At 44.6% G+C, this 21,845-nt stretch overlaps 1 protein-coding gene, 8 non-coding genes and 13 pseudogenes across 9 annotated transcripts; all 22 read right to left on the bottom strand.

The window, feature by feature from the left end:
- Nucleotides 1-97: 97 nt before the first annotated feature.
- LOC134544150 (U2 spliceosomal RNA) lies at nucleotides 98-262 on the bottom strand (annotated as a pseudogene).
- A 656-nt stretch (nucleotides 263-918) lies between these two features.
- Nucleotides 919-1,111, bottom strand: LOC134544121 (U2 spliceosomal RNA). Its single transcript, XR_010077549.1, has one exon. It is a non-coding gene; the product is annotated as a U2 spliceosomal RNA (small nuclear RNA).
- A 410-nt stretch (nucleotides 1,112-1,521) lies between these two features.
- On the bottom strand, nucleotides 1,522-1,686 carry LOC134544149 (U2 spliceosomal RNA; annotated as a pseudogene).
- A 657-nt stretch (nucleotides 1,687-2,343) lies between these two features.
- On the bottom strand, nucleotides 2,344-2,536 carry LOC134544120 (U2 spliceosomal RNA). Its single transcript, XR_010077548.1, has one exon. It is a non-coding gene; the product is annotated as a U2 spliceosomal RNA (small nuclear RNA).
- A 410-nt stretch (nucleotides 2,537-2,946) lies between these two features.
- On the bottom strand, nucleotides 2,947-3,111 carry LOC134544148 (U2 spliceosomal RNA; annotated as a pseudogene).
- Nucleotides 3,112-3,767: 656 nt separating this feature from the next.
- Nucleotides 3,768-3,960, bottom strand: LOC134544119 (U2 spliceosomal RNA). Its single transcript, XR_010077547.1, has one exon. It is a non-coding gene; the product is annotated as a U2 spliceosomal RNA (small nuclear RNA).
- Nucleotides 3,961-4,370: 410 nt separating this feature from the next.
- On the bottom strand, nucleotides 4,371-4,535 carry LOC134544147 (U2 spliceosomal RNA; annotated as a pseudogene).
- Nucleotides 4,536-5,191: 656 nt separating this feature from the next.
- On the bottom strand, nucleotides 5,192-5,384 carry LOC134544118 (U2 spliceosomal RNA). Its single transcript, XR_010077546.1, has one exon. It is a non-coding gene; the product is annotated as a U2 spliceosomal RNA (small nuclear RNA).
- A 410-nt stretch (nucleotides 5,385-5,794) lies between these two features.
- LOC134544145 (U2 spliceosomal RNA) lies at nucleotides 5,795-5,959 on the bottom strand (annotated as a pseudogene).
- Nucleotides 5,960-6,615: 656 nt separating this feature from the next.
- LOC134544117 (U2 spliceosomal RNA) lies at nucleotides 6,616-6,808 on the bottom strand. The gene has a single exon (XR_010077545.1). It is a non-coding gene; the product is annotated as a U2 spliceosomal RNA (small nuclear RNA).
- A 410-nt stretch (nucleotides 6,809-7,218) lies between these two features.
- Nucleotides 7,219-7,383, bottom strand: LOC134544144 (U2 spliceosomal RNA; annotated as a pseudogene).
- Nucleotides 7,384-8,040: 657 nt separating this feature from the next.
- On the bottom strand, nucleotides 8,041-8,233 carry LOC134544116 (U2 spliceosomal RNA). The gene has a single exon (XR_010077544.1). It is a non-coding gene; the product is annotated as a U2 spliceosomal RNA (small nuclear RNA).
- A 410-nt stretch (nucleotides 8,234-8,643) lies between these two features.
- LOC134544143 (U2 spliceosomal RNA) lies at nucleotides 8,644-8,808 on the bottom strand (annotated as a pseudogene).
- Nucleotides 8,809-9,464: 656 nt separating this feature from the next.
- On the bottom strand, nucleotides 9,465-9,640 carry LOC134544130 (U2 spliceosomal RNA; annotated as a pseudogene).
- A 141-nt stretch (nucleotides 9,641-9,781) lies between these two features.
- On the bottom strand, nucleotides 9,782-9,997 carry LOC134544131 (U2 spliceosomal RNA; annotated as a pseudogene).
- A 410-nt stretch (nucleotides 9,998-10,407) lies between these two features.
- On the bottom strand, nucleotides 10,408-10,572 carry LOC134544142 (U2 spliceosomal RNA; annotated as a pseudogene).
- Nucleotides 10,573-11,229: 657 nt separating this feature from the next.
- LOC134544115 (U2 spliceosomal RNA) lies at nucleotides 11,230-11,422 on the bottom strand. Its single transcript, XR_010077543.1, has one exon. It is a non-coding gene; the product is annotated as a U2 spliceosomal RNA (small nuclear RNA).
- A 410-nt stretch (nucleotides 11,423-11,832) lies between these two features.
- On the bottom strand, nucleotides 11,833-11,997 carry LOC134544141 (U2 spliceosomal RNA; annotated as a pseudogene).
- A 656-nt stretch (nucleotides 11,998-12,653) lies between these two features.
- On the bottom strand, nucleotides 12,654-12,846 carry LOC134544113 (U2 spliceosomal RNA). The gene has a single exon (XR_010077542.1). It is a non-coding gene; the product is annotated as a U2 spliceosomal RNA (small nuclear RNA).
- A 410-nt stretch (nucleotides 12,847-13,256) lies between these two features.
- Nucleotides 13,257-13,421, bottom strand: LOC134544140 (U2 spliceosomal RNA; annotated as a pseudogene).
- Nucleotides 13,422-14,077: 656 nt separating this feature from the next.
- Nucleotides 14,078-14,256, bottom strand: LOC134544129 (U2 spliceosomal RNA; annotated as a pseudogene).
- Nucleotides 14,257-17,450: 3,194 nt separating this feature from the next.
- On the bottom strand, nucleotides 17,451-19,201 carry LOC134544111 (uncharacterized; the record flags this gene model as incomplete). The annotated part of the gene is made up of 2 exons (XM_063388451.1): nucleotides 17,889-19,201; nucleotides 17,451-17,791 (listed from the first exon to the last, which is right to left on the bottom strand). Coding segments are annotated over exons 1-2 (1,654 nt in total), but the record flags the coding sequence as incomplete, so codon positions are not given.
- Nucleotides 19,202-21,845: the final 2,644 nt, after the last annotated feature.

Raw genomic sequence — 21,845 nt, 5'->3', positions numbered from 1 at the left:
TAAGGCAAGAATGATTCTCATGGGAGAGTTGACTTTATACATTACATTTTAATTGTCAATATAATTTTATCTAAACAGATATTTAACGTTGCCTAAGCAATGTGCCCCCATGCTGGCATGCACTAGGCAGTGGCCAGCAGGGTCAATCGCACTCCCCGGACCAGGTCCGGGGGCAATCCGTCACAAAAAATGCTGCCAAGACAAAGTGTAGAAGAATCGCAGATACTACACTTCGATCTTAGCCAAAAGGCCGAGAAGCGATACTACACTCTGATCTTAGCCGAAAGGCCGAGAAACATCCCTTAAAATACACATCAAAATTAATATTGCACATTGTAAAACTCCATTAACCAAACACATGTAGTTCAACAGATAAAAAAAAGTCAATACAATTCATACAAATATTAACATGAGTAATGAATAACAATAATAGTAATAAAAGGTTTCACAACAAGCCTTAACCACACACTTACATAAACTCACGCATCGACATGACAAAATACATTTTCAATACATCATCATTATTATCATTTAACACTGCCTAATTGTTAATTATATTGAATTTTTTCTCACACAGCTAAATTTATTAAACATTCACAACAAGCACTACATTGTATGATAAAATAAAATAATTAATTCCTATTATTCTGCACACAAAATTGCTAAGTTCCTACATGTTCTCGCATTCCAAGTTCGTCCCTTGGGCATCCTTGTAGTTCCTGTTCGGCCGCCCCTGGCAGCACCTACTGGATCAGCTTTCTCTTCCTCTTCATTTGTTGAATGTACACACGACTTTTCTGTATTGTCTCTGCACTTGGGCACATTACATTACAACAATCAATTTTTCACTATCATCCATTCTTACAAGTTGGTAACAATGTTTATTACATTTAAAACAAACTTAAAGTTTATTACATTTTGTGGTGGGCCGATCCCGGTGGTACTGCAATACCGGGCCAACCCGCGGCGGAGGTGGGGCAAGCCCCTAGCACTCCGCCCTGTTCCAAAAATCAGTTTAATATTCTGGTCCTGCGATGCAGGACGTATCAGATATTAAGCTGATAAGAACAGATACTACACTTTGATCTTAGCCAAAAGGCCGAGAAGCGATAACAATCCTAATGAACCAGGAGCTATATGGGCTCCCTATTACTAAATCAAATGCTATAACAAGGTCTACTGACTTCCATAAACGACTGTACACTTTCGACGAGCCGTCATACTCTACACCACACATGCACAAGCATGGTCTGTACATTGATAATATCTTCAATACAGTGACACGAGGTATTACAATCCAAATGAATCACTATTCACCAGCAATAAACAAAAAACTTGGTATATCCATAACAACGCTCTTACAATTACCGTACTTTCCACTTGCTGCAGCACAAGCTGGTCCCTTAGATTAACTGCAGTTTCAATAAGGCAAGAATGATTCTCATGGGAGAGTTGACTTTATACATTACATTTTAATTGTCAATATAATTTTATCTAAACAGATATTTAACGTTGCCTAAGCAATGTGCCCCCATGCTGGCATGCACTAGGCAGTGGCCAGCAGGGTCAATCGCACTCCCCGGACCAGGTCCGGGGGCAATCCGTCACAAAAAATGCTGCCAAGACAAAGTGTAGAAGAATCGCAGATACTACACTTCGATCTTAGCCAAAAGGCCGAGAAGCGATACTACACTCTGATCTTAGCCGAAAGGCCGAGAAACATCCCTTAAAATACACATCAAAATTAATATTGCACATTGTAAAACTCCATTAACCAAACACATGTAGTTCAACAGATAAAAAAAAGTCAATACAATTCATACAAATATTAACATGAGTAATGAATAACAATAATAGTAATAAAAGGTTTCACAACAAGCCTTAACCACACACTTACATAAACTCACGCATCGACATGACAAAATACATTTTCAATACATCATCATTATTATCATTTAACACTGCCTAATTGTTAATTATATTGAATTTTTTCTCACACAGCTAAATTTATTAAACATTCACAACAAGCACTACATTGTATGATAAAATAAAATAATTAATTCCTATTATTCTGCACACAAAATTGCTAAGTTCCTACATGTTCTCAGCATTCCAAGTTCGTCCCTTGGGCATCCTTGTAGTTCCTGTTCGGCCGCCCCTGGCAGCACCTACTGGATCAGCTTTCTCTTCCTCTTCATTTGTTGAATGTACACACGACTTTTCTGTATTGTCTCTGCACTTGGGCACATTACATTACAACAATCAATTTTTCACTATCATCCATTCTTACAAGTTGGTAACAATGTTTATTACATTTAAAACAAACTTAAAGTTTATTACATTTTGTGGTGGGCCGATCCCGGTGGTACTGCAATACCGGGCCAACCCGCGGCGGAGGTGGGGCAAGCCCCTAGCACTCCGCCCTGTTCCAAAAATCAGTTTAATATTCTGGTCCTGCGATGCAGGACGTATCAGATATTAAGCTGATAAGAACAGATACTACACTTTGATCTTAGCCAAAAGGCCGAGAAGCGATAACAATCCTAATGAACCAGGAGCTATATGGGCTCCCTATTACTAAATCAAATGCTATAACAAGGTCTACTGACTTCCATAAACGACTGTACACTTTCGACGAGCCGTCATACTCTACACCACACATGCACAAGCATGGTCTGTACATTGATAATATCTTCAATACAGTGACACGAGGTATTACAATCCAAATGAATCACTATTCACCAGCAATAAACAAAAAACTTGGTATATCCATAACAACGCTCTTACAATTACCGTACTTTCCACTTGCTGCAGCACAAGCTGGTCCCTTAGATTAACTGCAGTTTCAATAAGGCAAGAATGATTCTCATGGGAGAGTTGACTTTATACATTACATTTTAATTGTCAATATAATTTTATCTAAACAGATATTTAACGTTGCCTAAGCAATGTGCCCCCATGCTGGCATGCACTAGGCAGTGGCCAGCAGGGTCAATCGCACTCCCCGGACCAGGTCCGGGGGCAATCCGTCACAAAAAATGCTGCCAAGACAAAGTGTAGAAGAATCGCAGATACTACACTTCGATCTTAGCCAAAAGGCCGAGAAGCGATACTACACTCTGATCTTAGCCGAAAGGCCGAGAAACATCCCTTAAAATACACATCAAAATTAATATTGCACATTGTAAAACTCCATTAACCAAACACATGTAGTTCAACAGATAAAAAAAAGTCAATACAATTCATACAAATATTAACATGAGTAATGAATAACAATAATAGTAATAAAAGGTTTCACAACAAGCCTTAACCACACACTTACATAAACTCACGCATCGACATGACAAAATACATTTTCAATACATCATCATTATTATCATTTAACACTGCCTAATTGTTAATTATATTGAATTTTTTCTCACACAGCTAAATTTATTAAACATTCACAACAAGCACTACATTGTATGATAAAATAAAATAATTAATTCCTATTATTCTGCACACAAAATTGCTAAGTTCCTACATGTTCTCGCATTCCAAGTTCGTCCCTTGGGCATCCTTGTAGTTCCTGTTCGGCCGCCCCTGGCAGCACCTACTGGATCAGCTTTCTCTTCCTCTTCATTTGTTGAATGTACACACGACTTTTCTGTATTGTCTCTGCACTTGGGCACATTACATTACAACAATCAATTTTTCACTATCATCCATTCTTACAAGTTGGTAACAATGTTTATTACATTTAAAACAAACTTAAAGTTTATTACATTTTGTGGTGGGCCGATCCCGGTGGTACTGCAATACCGGGCCAACCCGCGGCGGAGGTGGGGCAAGCCCCTAGCACTCCGCCCTGTTCCAAAAATCAGTTTAATATTCTGGTCCTGCGATGCAGGACGTATCAGATATTAAGCTGATAAGAACAGATACTACACTTTGATCTTAGCCAAAAGGCCGAGAAGCGATAACAATCCTAATGAACCAGGAGCTATATGGGCTCCCTATTACTAAATCAAATGCTATAACAAGGTCTACTGACTTCCATAAACGACTGTACACTTTCGACGAGCCGTCATACTCTACACCACACATGCACAAGCATGGTCTGTACATTGATAATATCTTCAATACAGTGACACGAGGTATTACAATCCAAATGAATCACTATTCACCAGCAATAAACAAAAAACTTGGTATATCCATAACAACGCTCTTACAATTACCGTACTTTCCACTTGCTGCAGCACAAGCTGGTCCCTTAGATTAACTGCAGTTTCAATAAGGCAAGAATGATTCTCATGGGAGAGTTGACTTTATACATTACATTTTAATTGTCAATATAATTTTATCTAAACAGATATTTAACGTTGCCTAAGCAATGTGCCCCCATGCTGGCATGCACTAGGCAGTGGCCAGCAGGGTCAATCGCACTCCCCGGACCAGGTCCGGGGGCAATCCGTCACAAAAAATGCTGCCAAGACAAAGTGTAGAAGAATCGCAGATACTACACTTCGATCTTAGCCAAAAGGCCGAGAAGCGATACTACACTCTGATCTTAGCCGAAAGGCCGAGAAACATCCCTTAAAATACACATCAAAATTAATATTGCACATTGTAAAACTCCATTAACCAAACACATGTAGTTCAACAGATAAAAAAAAGTCAATACAATTCATACAAATATTAACATGAGTAATGAATAACAATAATAGTAATAAAAGGTTTCACAACAAGCCTTAACCACACACTTACATAAACTCACGCATCGACATGACAAAATACATTTTCAATACATCATCATTATTATCATTTAACACTGCCTAATTGTTAATTATATTGAATTTTTTCTCACACAGCTAAATTTATTAAACATTCACAACAAGCACTACATTGTATGATAAAATAAAATAATTAATTCCTATTATTCTGCACACAAAATTGCTAAGTTCCTACATGTTCTCGCATTCCAAGTTCGTCCCTTGGGCATCCTTGTAGTTCCTGTTCGGCCGCCCCTGGCAGCACCTACTGGATCAGCTTTCTCTTCCTCTTCATTTGTTGAATGTACACACGACTTTTCTGTATTGTCTCTGCACTTGGGCACATTACATTACAACAATCAATTTTTCACTATCATCCATTCTTACAAGTTGGTAACAATGTTTATTACATTTAAAACAAACTTAAAGTTTATTACATTTTGTGGTGGGCCGATCCCGGTGGTACTGCAATACCGGGCCAACCCGCGGCGGAGGTGGGGCAAGCCCCTAGCACTCCGCCCTGTTCCAAAAATCAGTTTAATATTCTGGTCCTGCGATGCAGGACGTATCAGATATTAAGCTGATAAGAACAGATACTACACTTTGATCTTAGCCAAAAGGCCGAGAAGCGATAACAATCCTAATGAACCAGGAGCTATATGGGCTCCCTATTACTAAATCAAATGCTATAACAAGGTCTACTGACTTCCATAAACGACTGTACACTTTCGACGAGCCGTCATACTCTACACCACACATGCACAAGCATGGTCTGTACATTGATAATATCTTCAATACAGTGACACGAGGTATTACAATCCAAATGAATCACTATTCACCAGCAATAAACAAAAAACTTGGTATATCCATAACAACGCTCTTACAATTACCGTACTTTCCACTTGCTGCAGCACAAGCTGGTCCCTTAGATTAACTGCAGTTTCAATAAGGCAAGAATGATTCTCATGGGAGAGTTGACTTTATACATTACATTTTAATTGTCAATATAATTTTATCTAAACAGATATTTAACGTTGCCTAAGCAATGTGCCCCCATGCTGGCATGCACTAGGCAGTGGCCAGCAGGGTCAATCGCACTCCCCGGACCAGGTCCGGGGGCAATCCGTCACAAAAAATGCTGCCAAGACAAAGTGTAGAAGAATCGCAGATACTACACTTCGATCTTAGCCAAAAGGCCGAGAAGCGATACTACACTCTGATCTTAGCCGAAAGGCCGAGAAACATCCCTTAAAATACACATCAAAATTAATATTGCACATTGTAAAACTCCATTAACCAAACACATGTAGTTCAACAGATAAAAAAAAGTCAATACAATTCATACAAATATTAACATGAGTAATGAATAACAATAATAGTAATAAAAGGTTTCACAACAAGCCTTAACCACACACTTACATAAACTCACGCATCGACATGACAAAATACATTTTCAATACATCATCATTATTATCATTTAACACTGCCTAATTGTTAATTATATTGAATTTTTTCTCACACAGCTAAATTTATTAAACATTCACAACAAGCACTACATTGTATGATAAAATAAAATAATTAATTCCTATTATTCTGCACACAAAATTGCTAAGTTCCTACATGTTCTCGCATTCCAAGTTCGTCCCTTGGGCATCCTTGTAGTTCCTGTTCGGCCGCCCCTGGCAGCACCTACTGGATCAGCTTTCTCTTCCTCTTCATTTGTTGAATGTACACACGACTTTTCTGTATTGTCTCTGCACTTGGGCACATTACATTACAACAATCAATTTTTCACTATCATCCATTCTTACAAGTTGGTAACAATGTTTATTACATTTAAAACAAACTTAAAGTTTATTACATTTTGTGGTGGGCCGATCCCGGTGGTACTGCAATACCGGGCCAACCCGCGGCGGAGGTGGGGCAAGCCCCTAGCACTCCGCCCTGTTCCAAAAATCAGTTTAATATTCTGGTCCTGCGATGCAGGACGTATCAGATATTAAGCTGATAAGAACAGATACTACACTTTGATCTTAGCCAAAAGGCCGAGAAGCGATAACAATCCTAATGAACCAGGAGCTATATGGGCTCCCTATTACTAAATCAAATGCTATAACAAGGTCTACTGACTTCCATAAACGACTGTACACTTTCGACGAGCCGTCATACTCTACACCACACATGCACAAGCATGGTCTGTACATTGATAATATCTTCAATACAGTGACACGAGGTATTACAATCCAAATGAATCACTATTCACCAGCAATAAACAAAAAACTTGGTATATCCATAACAACGCTCTTACAATTACCGTACTTTCCACTTGCTGCAGCACAAGCTGGTCCCTTAGATTAACTGCAGTTTCAATAAGGCAAGAATGATTCTCATGGGAGAGTTGACTTTATACATTACATTTTAATTGTCAATATAATTTTATCTAAACAGATATTTAACGTTGCCTAAGCAATGTGCCCCCATGCTGGCATGCACTAGGCAGTGGCCAGCAGGGTCAATCGCACTCCCCGGACCAGGTCCGGGGGCAATCCGTCACAAAAAATGCTGCCAAGACAAAGTGTAGAAGAATCGCAGATACTACACTTCGATCTTAGCCAAAAGGCCGAGAAGCGATACTACACTCTGATCTTAGCCGAAAGGCCGAGAAACATCCCTTAAAATACACATCAAAATTAATATTGCACATTGTAAAACTCCATTAACCAAACACATGTAGTTCAACAGATAAAAAAAAGTCAATACAATTCATACAAATATTAACATGAGTAATGAATAACAATAATAGTAATAAAAGGTTTCACAACAAGCCTTAACCACACACTTACATAAACTCACGCATCGACATGACAAAATACATTTTCAATACATCATCATTATTATCATTTAACACTGCCTAATTGTTAATTATATTGAATTTTTTCTCACACAGCTAAATTTATTAAACATTCACAACAAGCACTACATTGTATGATAAAATAAAATAATTAATTCCTATTATTCTGCACACAAAATTGCTAAGTTCCTACATGTTCTCGCATTCCAAGTTCGTCCCTTGGGCATCCTTGTAGTTCCTGTTCGGCCGCCCCCTGGCAGCACCTACTGGATCAGCTTTCTCTTCCTCTTCATTTGTTGAATGTACACACGACTTTTCTGTATTGTCTCTGCACTTGGGCACATTACATTACAACAATCAATTTTTCACTATCATCCATTCTTACAAGTTGGTAACAATGTTTATTACATTTAAAACAAACTTAAAGTTTATTACATTTTGTGGTGGGCCGATCCCGGTGGTACTGCAATACCGGGCCAACCCGCGGCGGAGGTGGGGCAAGCCCCTAGCACTCCGCCCTGTTCCAAAAATCAGTTTAATATTCTGGTCCTGCGATGCAGGACGTATCAGATATTAAGCTGATAAGAACAGATACTACACTTTGATCTTAGCCAAAAGGCCGAGAAGCGATAACAATCCTAATGAACCAGGAGCTATATGGGCTCCCTATTACTAAATCAAATGCTATAACAAGGTCTACTGACTTCCATAAACGACTGTACACTTTCGACGAGCCGTCATACTCTACACCACACATGCACAAGCATGGTCTGTACATTGATAATATCTTCAATACAGTGACACGAGGTATTACAATCCAAATGAATCACTATTCACCAGCAATAAACAAAAAACTTGGTATATCCATAACAACGCTCTTACAATTACCGTACTTTCCACTTGCTGCAGCACAAGCTGGTCCCTTAGATTAACTGCAGTTTCAATAAGGCAAGAATGATTCTCATGGGAGAGTTGACTTTATACATTACATTTTAATTGTCAATATAATTTTATCTAAACAGATATTTAACGTTGCCTAAGCAATGTGCCCCCATGCTGGCATGCACTAGGCAGTGGCCAGCAGGGTCAATCGCACTCCCCGGACCAGGTCCGGGGGCAATCCGTCACAAAAAATGCTGCCAAGACAAAGTGTAGAAGAATCGCAGATACTACACTTCGATCTTAGCCAAAAGGCCGAGAAGCGATACTACACTCTGATCTTAGCCGAAAGGCCGAGAAACATCCCTTAAAATACACATCAAAATTAATATTGCACATTGTAAAACTCCATTAACCAAACACATGTAGTTCAACAGATAAAAAAAAGTCAATACAATTCATACAAATATTAACATGAGTAATGAATAACAATAATAGTAATAAAAGGTTTCACAACAAGCCTTAACCACACACTTACATAAACTCACGCATCGACATGACAAAATACATTTTCAATACATCATCATTATTATCATTTAACACTGCCTAATTGTTAATTATATTGAATTTTTTCTCACACAGCTAAATTTATTAAACATTCACAACAAGCACTACATTGTATGATAAAATAAAATAATTAATTCCTATTATTCTGCACACAAAATTGCTAAGTTCCTACATGTTCTCGCATTCCAAGTTCGTCCCTTGGGCATCCTTGTAGTTCCTGTTCGGCCGCCCCTGGCAGCACCTACTGGATCAGCTTTCTCTTCCTCTTCATTTGTTGAATGTACACACGACTTTTCTGTATTGTCTCTGCACTTGGGCACATTACATTACAACAATCAATTTTTCACTATCATCCATTCTTACAAGTTGGTAACAATGTTTATTACATTTAAAACAAACTTAAAGTTTATTACATTTTGTGGTGGGCCGATCCCGGTGGTACTGCAATACCGGGCCAACCCGCGGCGGAGGTGGGGCAAGCCCCTAGCACTCCGCCCTGTTCCAAAAATCAGTTTAATATTCTGGTCCTGCGATGCAGGACGTATCAGATATTAAGCTGATAAGAACAGATTTTTTAGGTTGCCTAAGCAATGTTCGCTGCTGGCATGCACTAGGCAGTGGCCAGCAGGAGACAATACAACTCCCCCGAACTGGTCGGGGGTGCAAACCTGCAAATCCGTCACAAAAAATGTTTGCTAAGGCAAAGTGTAGCAGAATCTCTCTCCCATATGACTGTGGGTGCCACCCCGGTCCCAACCTCCACCACTGAAGCCAAGCCACCGACGTACTCGGGGGGCCAGTGATTGTGAAGGCGGGACCAGGCCCTCCCACAACCATATGGTCGACAAATTCTGTGCATTCTGTTCCCCCAGCATAACAGTTGTCACACCATTAAGCTGATAAGAACAGATACTACACTTTGATCTTAGCCAAAAGGCCGAGAAGCGATAACAATCCTAATGAACCAGGAGCTATATGGGCTCCCTATTACTAAATCAAATGCTATAACAAGGTCTACTGACTTCCATAAACGACTGTACACTTTCGACGAGCCGTCATACTCTACACCACACATGCACAAGCATGGTCTGTACATTGATAATATCTTCAATACAGTGACACGAGGTATTACAATCCAAATGAATCACTATTCACCAGCAATAAACAAAAAACTTGGTATATCCATAACAACGCTCTTACAATTACCGTACTTTCCACTTGCTGCAGCACAAGCTGGTCCCTTAGATTAACTGCAGTTTCAATAAGGCAAGAATGATTCTCATGGGAGAGTTGACTTTATACATTACATTTTAATTGTCAATATAATTTTATCTAAACAGATATTTAACGTTGCCTAAGCAATGTGCCCCCATGCTGGCATGCACTAGGCAGTGGCCAGCAGGGTCAATCGCACTCCCCGGACCAGGTCCGGGGGCAATCCGTCACAAAAAATGCTGCCAAGACAAAGTGTAGAAGAATCGCAGATACTACACTTCGATCTTAGCCAAAAGGCCGAGAAGCGATACTACACTCTGATCTTAGCCGAAAGGCCGAGAAACATCCCTTAAAATACACATCAAAATTAATATTGCACATTGTAAAACTCCATTAACCAAACACATGTAGTTCAACAGATAAAAAAAAGTCAATACAATTCATACAAATATTAACATGAGTAATGAATAACAATAATAGTAATAAAAGGTTTCACAACAAGCCTTAACCACACACTTACATAAACTCACGCATCGACATGACAAAATACATTTTCAATACATCATCATTATTATCATTTAACACTGCCTAATTGTTAATTATATTGAATTTTTTCTCACACAGCTAAATTTATTAAACATTCACAACAAGCACTACATTGTATGATAAAATAAAATAATTAATTCCTATTATTCTGCACACAAAATTGCTAAGTTCCTACATGTTCTCGCATTCCAAGTTCGTCCCTTGGGCATCCTTGTAGTTCCTGTTCGGCCGCCCCCTGGCAGCACCTACTGGATCAGCTTTCTCTTCCTCTTCATTTGTTGAATGTACACACGACTTTTCTGTATTGTCTCTGCACTTGGGCACATTACATTACAACAATCAATTTTTCACTATCATCCATTCTTACAAGTTGGTAACAATGTTTATTACATTTAAAACAAACTTAAAGTTTATTACATTTTGTGGTGGGCCGATCCCGGTGGTACTGCAATACCGGGCCAACCCGCGGCGGAGGTGGGGCAAGCCCCTAGCACTCCGCCCTGTTCCAAAAATCAGTTTAATATTCTGGTCCTGCGATGCAGGACGTATCAGATATTAAGCTGATAAGAACAGATACTACACTTTGATCTTAGCCAAAAGGCCGAGAAGCGATAACAATCCTAATGAACCAGGAGCTATATGGGCTCCCTATTACTAAATCAAATGCTATAACAAGGTCTACTGACTTCCATAAACGACTGTACACTTTCGACGAGCCGTCATACTCTACACCACACATGCACAAGCATGGTCTGTACATTGATAATATCTTCAATACAGTGACACGAGGTATTACAATCCAAATGAATCACTATTCACCAGCAATAAACAAAAAACTTGGTATATCCATAACAACGCTCTTACAATTACCGTACTTTCCACTTGCTGCAGCACAAGCTGGTCCCTTAGATTAACTGCAGTTTCAATAAGGCAAGAATGATTCTCATGGGAGAGTTGACTTTATACATTACATTTTAATTGTCAATATAATTTTATCTAAACAGATATTTAACGTTGCCTAAGCAATGTGCCCCCATGCTGGCATGCACTAGGCAGTGGCCAGCAGGGTCAATCGCACTCCCCGGACCAGGTCCGGGGGCAATCCGTCACAAAAAATGCTGCCAAGACAAAGTGTAGAAGAATCGCAGATACTACACTTCGATCTTAGCCAAAAGGCCGAGAAGCGATACTACACTCTGATCTTAGCCGAAAGGCCGAGAAACATCCCTTAAAATACACATCAAAATTAATATTGCACATTGTAAAACTCCATTAACCAAACACATGTAGTTCAACAGATAAAAAAAAGTCAATACAATTCATACAAATATTAACATGAGTAATGAATAACAATAATAGTAATAAAAGGTTTCACAACAAGCCTTAACCACACACTTACATAAACTCACGCATCGACATGACAAAATACATTTTCAATACATCATCATTATTATCATTTAACACTGCCTAATTGTTAATTATATTGAATTTTTTCTCACACAGCTAAATTTATTAAACATTCACAACAAGCACTACATTGTATGATAAAATAAAATAATTAATTCCTATTATTCTGCACACAAAATTGCTAAGTTCCTACATGTTCTCGCATTCCAAGTTCGTCCCTTGGGCATCCTTGTAGTTCCTGTTCGGCCGCCCCTGGCAGCACCTACTGGATCAGCTTTCTCTTCCTCTTCATTTGTTGAATGTACACACGACTTTTCTGTATTGTCTCTGCACTTGGGCACATTACATTACAACAATCAATTTTTCACTATCATCCATTCTTACAAGTTGGTAACAATGTTTATTACATTTAAAACAAACTTAAAGTTTATTACATTTTGTGGTGGGCCGATCCCGGTGGTACTGCAATACCGGGCCAACCCGCGGCGGAGGTGGGGCAAGCCCCTAGCACTCCGCCCTGTTCCAAAAATCAGTTTAATATTCTGGTCCTGCGATGCAGGACGTATCAGATATTAAGCTGATAAGAACAGATACTACACTTTGATCTTAGCCAAAAGGCCGAGAAGCGATAACAATCCTAATGAACCAGGAGCTATATGGGCTCCCTATTACTAAATCAAATGCTATAACAAGGTCTACTGACTTCCATAAACGACTGTACACTTTCGACGAGCCGTCATACTCTACACCACACATGCACAAGCATGGTCTGTACATTGATAATATCTTCAATACAGTGACACGAGGTATTACAATCCAAATGAATCACTATTCACCAGCAATAAACAAAAAACTTGGTATATCCATAACAACGCTCTTACAATTACCGTACTTTCCACTTGCTGCAGCACAAGCTGGTCCCTTAGATTAACTGCAGTTTCAATAAGGCAAGAATGATTCTCATGGGAGAGTTGACTTTATACATTACATTTTAATTGTCAATATAATTTTATCTAAACAGATATTTAACGTTGCCTAAGCAATGTGCCCCCATGCTGGCATGCACTAGGCAGTGGCCAGCAGGGTCAATCGCACTCCCCGGACCAGGTCCGGGGGCAATCCGTCACAAAAAATGCTGCCAAGACAAAGTGTAGAAGAATCGCAGATACTACACTTCGATCTTAGCCAAAAGGCCGAGAAGCGATACTACACTCTGATCTTAGCCGAAAGGCCGAGAAACATCCCTTAAAATACACATCAAAATTAATATTGCACATTGTAAAACTCCATTAACCAAACACATGTAGTTCAACAGATAAAAAAAAGTCAATACAATTCATACAAATATTAACATGAGTAATGAATAACAATAATAGTAATAAAAGGTTTCACAACAAGCCTTAACCACACACTTACATAAACTCACGCATCGACATGACAAAATACATTTTCAATACATCATCATTATTATCATTTAACACTGCCTAATTGTTAATTATATTGAATTTTTTCTCACACAGCTAAATTTATTAAACATTCACAACAAGCACTACATTGTATGATAAAATAAAATAATTAATTCCTATTATTCTGCACACAAAATTGCTAAGTTCCTACATGTTCTCGCATTCCAAGTTCGTCCCTTGGGCATCCTTGTAGTTCCTGTTCGGCCGCCCCTGGCAGCACCTACTGGATCAGCTTTCTCTTCCTCTTCATTTGTTGAATGTACACACGACTTTTCTGTATTGTCTCTGCACTTGGGCACATTACATTACAACAATCAATTTTTCACTATCATCCATTCTTACAAGTTGGTAACAATGTTTATTACATTTAAAACAAACTTAAAGTTTATTACATTTTGTGGTGGGCCGATCCCGGTGGTACTGCAATACCGGGCCAACCCGCGGCGGAGGTGGGGCAAGCCCCTAGCACTCCGCCCTGTTCCAAAAATCAGTTTAATATTCTGGTCCTGCGATGCAGGACGTATCAGATATTAAGCTGATAAGAACAGATTTGAAAGCTATTTATTAGCAATATCTCAAAACCCTTTACAATATTAAAAACACATATTAGGAAATGGAAAAAGGGGCACCTAGCGCCCGGAAAACCAAAGATTATGGGAGAATTAAAGTGAAACTAATCCCACCGTGCCCCTGGGGCCGGTTCCCTCCCTCAAAGGCGGGAGGTAAGAAGTTACGTTAAAAGGGGAACTAGTCCCCGCAAGTCACTAACTAGACTAAAAGAAAGAAGTTACGTTAAAACAGAACTAGTCTGTTGCAAGAAAAGAAAACAAAAACCCTCTTAAGATATAAAATATTCACGAACAAGGAGCCTAGCTCCCCGCGGTCCTTAAATAATTAAACACACATATGCACTTTTACCACAACTAAATTTACTCCGGGGAGTAGCCCCTCCTGAAGTTACTTAAGATATTTTAGTTTAATGGGCAGGCTGCCTGCCCCAAAGAAACCCAGCTATGGCTGCCCCCCACCCTCTACATCACAGTGCCTCCATACTGCTCTCCTAACAAGCTATTAGGGCATGCACACTTGGCCGGCCTCAGAGAGACCAACCAAACATGGACACCAGAAGGTATTGAAGTCCCTACAAGCCACGACGCGGTGCCGCCCCAGCCAGGGTACGGCCCTATACGCCGTGGCCCCCCCCGCCCCCACCGCATCACTCCGAGGAATGACACGATGAGGGCGGGAGCCTAATGGTTAACCTGACTGTAATTAGGTTCTGAATGCTGGCCTACAGTTTGTGCACAATCCCTGTTGTGTGCAAGACCAGGCCTGGGCAGGGGTGTATTTCCCACTCCTCTTTAAGATTTATGATAGTTAGGGGAGTGAATTTAAACATTAATGTAGAAGTGCCAGTTGTTGTGGCCATGCATTATTACAAAGAACAAGCACCAGATAAATTGAAAGTAAAAAGGGTGGCAGCCTTAGGGGCACTAAAGGCCTGCTCATGACAGACCCTTACCACCCAGTCACCTCAGGTCAGTCCCGCACACACACTTGGGGGCCTTCCTACCACAGATGCTAGATGTTAAATTGGCATAGTAGCCAATGCAAGGATAAATCTTGTAAACAAGCATTCAGTTATTGCTGTTGAGAAGTAGAAGTTAAGGTTGAGAACAGACTTTGGCACTGGCCTTCAACTTTGCAAATCTAAGCATGCCTTAAATACTTCATGTTACACTTGGGAAAGGAAATGAATGAAGATACACAGCAGAGAAATAAAAATTATACAGAGGGTCTAACCCTCACAAACTTAAATAATGATCAAACCTGTAAGAGAAAAGAGAAACATACATAGCACTGAAAAAGAAAATTAATGAAAAATAAAAAAATAAAAAAATTAAATTTTTGCTAGAAGAGCTCGCACGAAGCGTTATACAAGGTGTCTAACACCTGCAAACTTAAGATATTTCAAGTAATGATGTTATATGTGGAGTGAAGCTCTGGGCTGAAAACTTTTAAATATTAGACATTGTGCAGAGTATTGATGGAAAACAAGGTGTCTAACACCTGCAAACCTTAAGTAACATCATTGTAGAATACATAAGTTTTAATAAACTACACAAGGTGTCTAACACCCACAAACTTAAAATATCTCAGATGGAGGGGGCAAGCTGTTCAGAAGTAACAAATAATAACAATTTAAAAGAAATGATTGTTTTAGACTATTTAGATAGTATTGTTTACCAGGGAAAATTAGATTGCAGTTTCTTGAAAGGGGTTGTTTTAGGTTGAATGTTGTTTTTATTATTGGGGAGAGGAGAAAGTCATTAGTTTTGAAAGTGATGCTACGATGGGTGGTTTAGGTGAATTTTACTGTATTGTGTGTTAGGTAGGATGTTCAAATGTAATTAGTTGTGTGGTAGTGTTTACTATTTGTTACAAGTGTTTGGGATATTATTTGGCATTTGATTTAGTAAGTCAGAGGTTAAAAGTGTGCTATTTTACTAGTGGTTTTTGTATATGGGATTAGAAGAAGTTTGAAATTATTGAACTGAGGGGTGATTTATTTAGGTGTCTGGTGATGCTGTTGTTTTATATTTGTGTTTTATGGCAGTGTTAAGCAGGTGCACTAGGTCAGGGGGGAATTATTGTAATTAAATGCATATGGCTCTATTTTAATTGTGATTTAGGTGTTGAGTTGTGGTGAGGTGGCTGCTAATGATGCATGACTATTTTAGAAGCAGAGGCAGATTGAAGTGTGTTGAGAGGGGGAGATTCAGGTTAATTGTTATTATTGGGGATGGGAGAAAATAAATCATTAAACTGGGGAGTGATGTTACGACGGGTGGGTTTAGGTGAGTTTAACAATATTGAGAGTAAGGCGGGTCATACATGTGTAATTAGTTTTGTGGTGATGTTTACTAAGAGTTACAAGTGCTTGGGTTATTGTGTGGCATTTTAATTAATAAGTTAGAGGTTGAAAGTGTGCTATTTTGACTAGTGGTTTGTATATATGGTATTAGAAGAAGTTTGTTATTATTAAACCGAGGAGTGATTTATTTTAGGTGTCTGTTGTTGCTGTTATATTAATTGTACGTTATTGTGCTGGAGACAAAAATGTTAGGAAAGTTTACAATGTCAGGGGGAATTATAGTTAGTGACCGCATGTGGCTCTATGGGGAGTGCATTATATTAGGTGACTGGTGTTTTATTTCTTTTTTATGGCAGTGGCTGCATATGTGCTATTAAGTTTACAAATTCATAGGGAAATTATTGTTATTAAACGTGTGTGGCTCTATTTTAATTGTGAGTTAGGTGTGGTGTTGTGCTGGGGTGGCTATTAATGGTGCATGACTATTGTGGAAGCAGGAACAGTGGCAAATTTAACTGTGGTGTAAAATAGGTAGATATTATTATTGCGTGGTGGAGATTGCAAGTGTGAACAATGATGGCATTCAGGCATGATTGATACTTCCTGGTAGGGTGGGGGGCAAAAGCGTCCTCGTCAACTAAATCTAGGGGTCCAACCACAACATTATCGGTCCAACACTTAGACGTCCGCACACAAACACACATTGGCACACGACAGGGCCCGGACAGGCACCCTGCTCCCACGCTGATCCCGCGGCGGAGTGCTGGGGCACTCGGGCCTCTGCTTCAGTTTTCTGCAGAGGGGCTCACAAGTCCCCCCTTCCACCGGTGATCCAACGGTGGGAGGCTGGTGCCTCCATGGCCATCTACTTCTGTGTTCAGCGGGGAGGGCACCTGCGTCCCTCCCCTTCCACCGGTGGTCCAACGGTGGAGCGCTGGTGCGCTCCGGCAGCACTTCTGTTTTCGTCGGGGGGGCTCTCAGGTCCCCCCCTTCCACCGGTGGTCCAACGGTGGGGGGCTGGTGCCCCCAGCGGTGCGGCGCCGAGTGGCCGATTGTTGGGGCACGAACCACGGTGTTGCGGGCACCGCGGCTCCAGCGCCCGGGGCCCACATCATGGTTGTGGTCCTGGTCTGCCCCTTGGTCGACGACCACCTTGTCCTCTCCCACGGCCACGACCCCGGACTGCGGGGGCCTGGTCTGGGACTGGTTGCGGGTTGGCAGGCGGCGCCTCCACCTGGTACTGACGGTGGCCCGTGACGTGCTCGGTGTAGATGTCACGGGACCACCTGATGACGTCAGACACCATGAGGTGCCGCATCTTCCGTGCGTACCTCCAGCGGACACGTAACTGCTGGAGGACGTAGTCGTTGCACGGGTCCCAGGATCCGAGGGACCCGACAACGAGGGCCTCGTTGAAAACTGTGTAGCCCTGCGCAGTCAGTGTGTCTGCCAACCCCTGGTATTTCGTCGTCTTTGTGGTCCGCACGAGATCCAAAGCCTGGCTCCGGTTCTCGAACGGGACCGCGACATCCACTATGGAGATCTTCTTCCTGGGCTCGTCCACGACCACCAGGTCAGGACGGAGCAAGGACCCGGTGTGGGGCACGGCACGGTTCACCCGCACCTCCACGCCCGGGTCCCTCGGGATGGCAGCGGCCAGCCTGTGCAGCACCGAGTTGTGGCGGTGCTGCCAGGCGGCGGAGTGGCGGCCGCAGTGGTTGAGGACGTGCGGCAGCGTCTCGTTGGGGTGAAGACACCGCCGGCACATCTTGTTCCTCGCTGGTCCTCGCAGAGCTCCATTCAGGGGCACCACGTTGAGACGTGCCCTGTGAATGAAGCGCCATTCTGCGAAGCGAGTAAACTTGCCATCCCGGAGGAAGTGGGAGCTGGCGGGGTTCCGGGAGACCGGTTCCATGGCCTTCCCCTGATCTGGAAGGGCCACGAGTCTCCTTCTGTACTCCTGGCGCCGGGCCGTGGCCAGACGCCGGTAGACTTGGGAGCGTGCCCCGGGACCGACCAGGATGCGGCCCGCGGCACTTTCAGGTGCGGGGATTTCCATCTGGACCTCCTGGAGCTCCTCACTCCAGCGCCATTTCGTTCCTGTGCTCTTCTTGAGGCGCCTTCCTGCACTTCGTGTGAAGGTCCAGTGGTTCCCCAGGGCGCCACCATCACGGTTGAACTCGCCCTCGGTCTCCCCGTTGAGGAACCCCACCATGTCATCTTTCGAAATTTCCTGCTTGCCCAGCTTCTGCTTTGTTGTCTGGAACAAGCTGGCCCACGCCAAGTCTTTTACGTCAGGGTCCTTGCACGTCAGGAGCCTGTAGCCATGCGTGACCGTGGCCAAGTCACACATGTCTGCGAGTGGGAGGAGACCAGCTCCCCCCTCATGCGTTGGGGCGTGGACGATGAGCGGAGTGGCACGCAAGGGGAGGTGCATCCACTCCTTGCAGTACTTCTTCATCTTCTTGTCGAACCGCGTCACCACAGCTTTCCTGACGCGGCCTCCCCTCAAGATGAATTGCAGCCTCGACTGGAGGAATGTCGAGACTGCGTTGATCTTCTGCCAGGGGGCGAGGAGACTGGCGTGGATCTTGTCGAGATCTGCCCCCATGGCTTCCACTTCTTGCTCGGAGCGACTGGGCATTCCGGTAACCTGTCGAAACACCCAGGTGACGATACGTGTCGCCCTCAGCGAGTGCGGCGATCGGGACCCCCGGCAACCTGCATCACGGTGGGTTGCACCCCAGGTTGCGCTCCAGGCTGGCGCATCACCCGGCGACCGGTCCTGCAGTCTATGTGAAGTGATGCGCATTTTCTGGGCTTGAAGCGCAAGCCGGCCCAGTTACCGGCCTCGTTGACCCCATCCAGCAGGGTCTGCAGGCTCTCGGGGTCCCGCCCGATGAGGACGATGTCATCTGCGTAGGCGAGGATGGCGTGGTGGTGCTCGAGGACAGAGTAGCCCAACTCTTCCTCCCTTCTGGCGGCCGTCCTCAGCACTGCCTCCATGCTGAGGTTGAAGAGAATGGGGCTGAGGGGACAGCCCTGACGGACGCCAGCACGGATCGGGATCTCCTCCGTGAAGCCATCCTCGGAACGGACCCGTGTCGTCCCGCCGTGGTACAGGTCCGCGATGAGGGCACGCAGCGTCTCGGGTACCCTCATCTCTGTGAGCGAGTGCTGGATGTACGCGTGCGGGATGGACCCGAACGCGTTGGCGAGATCCAGCCAGGCGATGGCGACCTCGCGTTTCTTCGCCCTGCAGTCATCCAGGATGGACTGCAGGACAAAGTTGTGCTCCAAGCAGCCCTCGTACTCCATGAAGCCCTTCTGCTGCTTGGAGATGCGCCCCGTCCGGGCAGCCCACGCGCCCAGGCGGGCAGCGACCACCGACAGGAACAGCTTGGAAATGGTGGTGCTGAGCGCAATCGGACGCCAGTTGTCTGGGACGTCCTTGTCGCCATCCTTGTAGATGAGGACCGTGTTGGACCTCTTCCACGATCCGGGGACACGATTGTGGGCGTGCACTGCGGTGTAGAGGGCCGCAAGCACGTGGCAACCTGGGTCAGCCCTCTTCAACAAATTGTACCTGATGCCATCCTGCCCAGGTGCCGTGTTCTTGGTGCGGGCGAGCTTCTTCGCGACCTCCCTGGTGGTGAATGGTCTGGCCAGCTCGTCCACTTCCTCCTCTGTCGGATCATCGTGTGCCAGTGCGCAACCTGCAGGCGTGGGACCCACTTCGTAGCCATGGTCTGAGAATGTCTCTGTGAAGTGGTCCTGCAGGCGGGCTCCCGCAATCCGGCAATAGGGAGACTCTGTTTCCAGGATCTCCTGCATCGCCTTCTTGGGGTTGGCCCTGTACAATTTCTGGATCTTGGCGGCGGCCTCCCCGTCAAATGCAAATGCCGGCCGCCGCCTGCGCTGGCGGGCGGGGTTGCCGGGCCCTCTCCGGCCACCCCTCGCTCCTTCGCCACCCCCTGGAGCACGTGCCGCGCCCCCCTCTTCTTCTCGTACCTTGAGGGCGACGACAAACTCCGTGTACTCGTCGCAGACGTGCTCCAGGGATTCCCAGTCTTCCTCGGCTGCCGAGATCCGAGCCATCCACTCCAGCTGGACTTGGCTGGGCCGGACCTCGGGTTCGCCGTCTTCTCCTTCGTCTTCCGAGGCGGACTGGTGGTCTGCCGCCTCTGCTGGGCGTCCTCGGACCTGGTGGCGGTTCTCCCTGGGCTGCTGGCCGTGACGCGCCCGGGGGACCTCCTCTCGTACCTCCCGGGCATTCTGGGTGGGCAGCCCCACGCCAGGACCAGACAGCTCCCGCGCGGCCGGGGGAGGCCGCACCCTCCCCCCGACCACGCCCACAGTTGGCTCCACCGGCGCCGGCACCTCCGCCTGCACCGCCGCGTCGGCAGCCTCCTGCTCTGGGGCGACGTCATCCTCCGTCTGCGTCCCCATCTCACATCTTCCTGGCAGCTCCTCATCATGGTCTGGATCAGTTTGGGTTCCTCCCTCCGAGTGCAGGAGTGGGAACCTGATGAGGTGGGCTGGCACCACGTGCAACTCCGGTGCAGTCCGCTGCTCAGGTGTGCTTCCCCCAGGAGACATACTGGGGGCATCTCCGGTCTGCCAGTCCCTGGGTGGCAGACCCTCTCCTCTCTCCTCCTCTACTCCGATGCACTCCTGCTCCGGCGCCGGCGCTGGGACATCCTCCCGTTCGGTATAGGAGGGACGGCACGCCGGGCCTGGTGATGGCCTCGGGTGCAGCGGCAGCATTCTGGACAGAAGCTGGGCCGCCTCCTCCTCGTTGGTGGTCACCTGCGGGAGCGCAGGTGCCGGAGTCCCTTTGGGTGCCGGTGATCCAGGGAGGGGTGTCGTGCGGAGCGACAGTGACAGCTTCTTCCTGCGGCACAGAAACAAAGCCTCCCTCCCCGTTGCATCGTCGCGCGCCGGCGTGACGGGTCCAGGTGATGTCCGTCTCTTCTTCCTGGGGGGCAAAACAACACATGTCTCCTGGCCTTCCTCTCGTGCAGGCGGAGAGAGACGGTGGGAGGGACCAGGCACCGGAGACGGCAGCCGCGGCGGCAACGGCCGGGGCTGCGGATCATCAGCGTCTTCATCTGAGGAGCGCCGTGCCTCCCGCCGGGCCACACGAGCAGGTGGAGTCCGTGCTGGCGCGCCCAGGCCTGCCTCTCGCGCCTGGCGTGCCGCGAGTCTCCGCACCTCAGCTCTGTGGACGTTGGCAACGTGGTTCTGAGCCACCCTCAGCGGATATCCAGCGCCCGAAAATGCGGAAG

The sequence above is a fragment of the Bacillus rossius genome, unplaced genomic scaffold (genome assembly GCF_032445375.1).
Source record: "Bacillus rossius redtenbacheri isolate Brsri unplaced genomic scaffold, Brsri_v3 Brsri_v3_scf306, whole genome shotgun sequence".
NCBI lineage: Eukaryota > Metazoa > Arthropoda > Insecta > Phasmatodea > Bacillidae > Bacillus > Bacillus rossius.
This window is presented reverse-complemented; position numbering and strand designations above follow the sequence as displayed.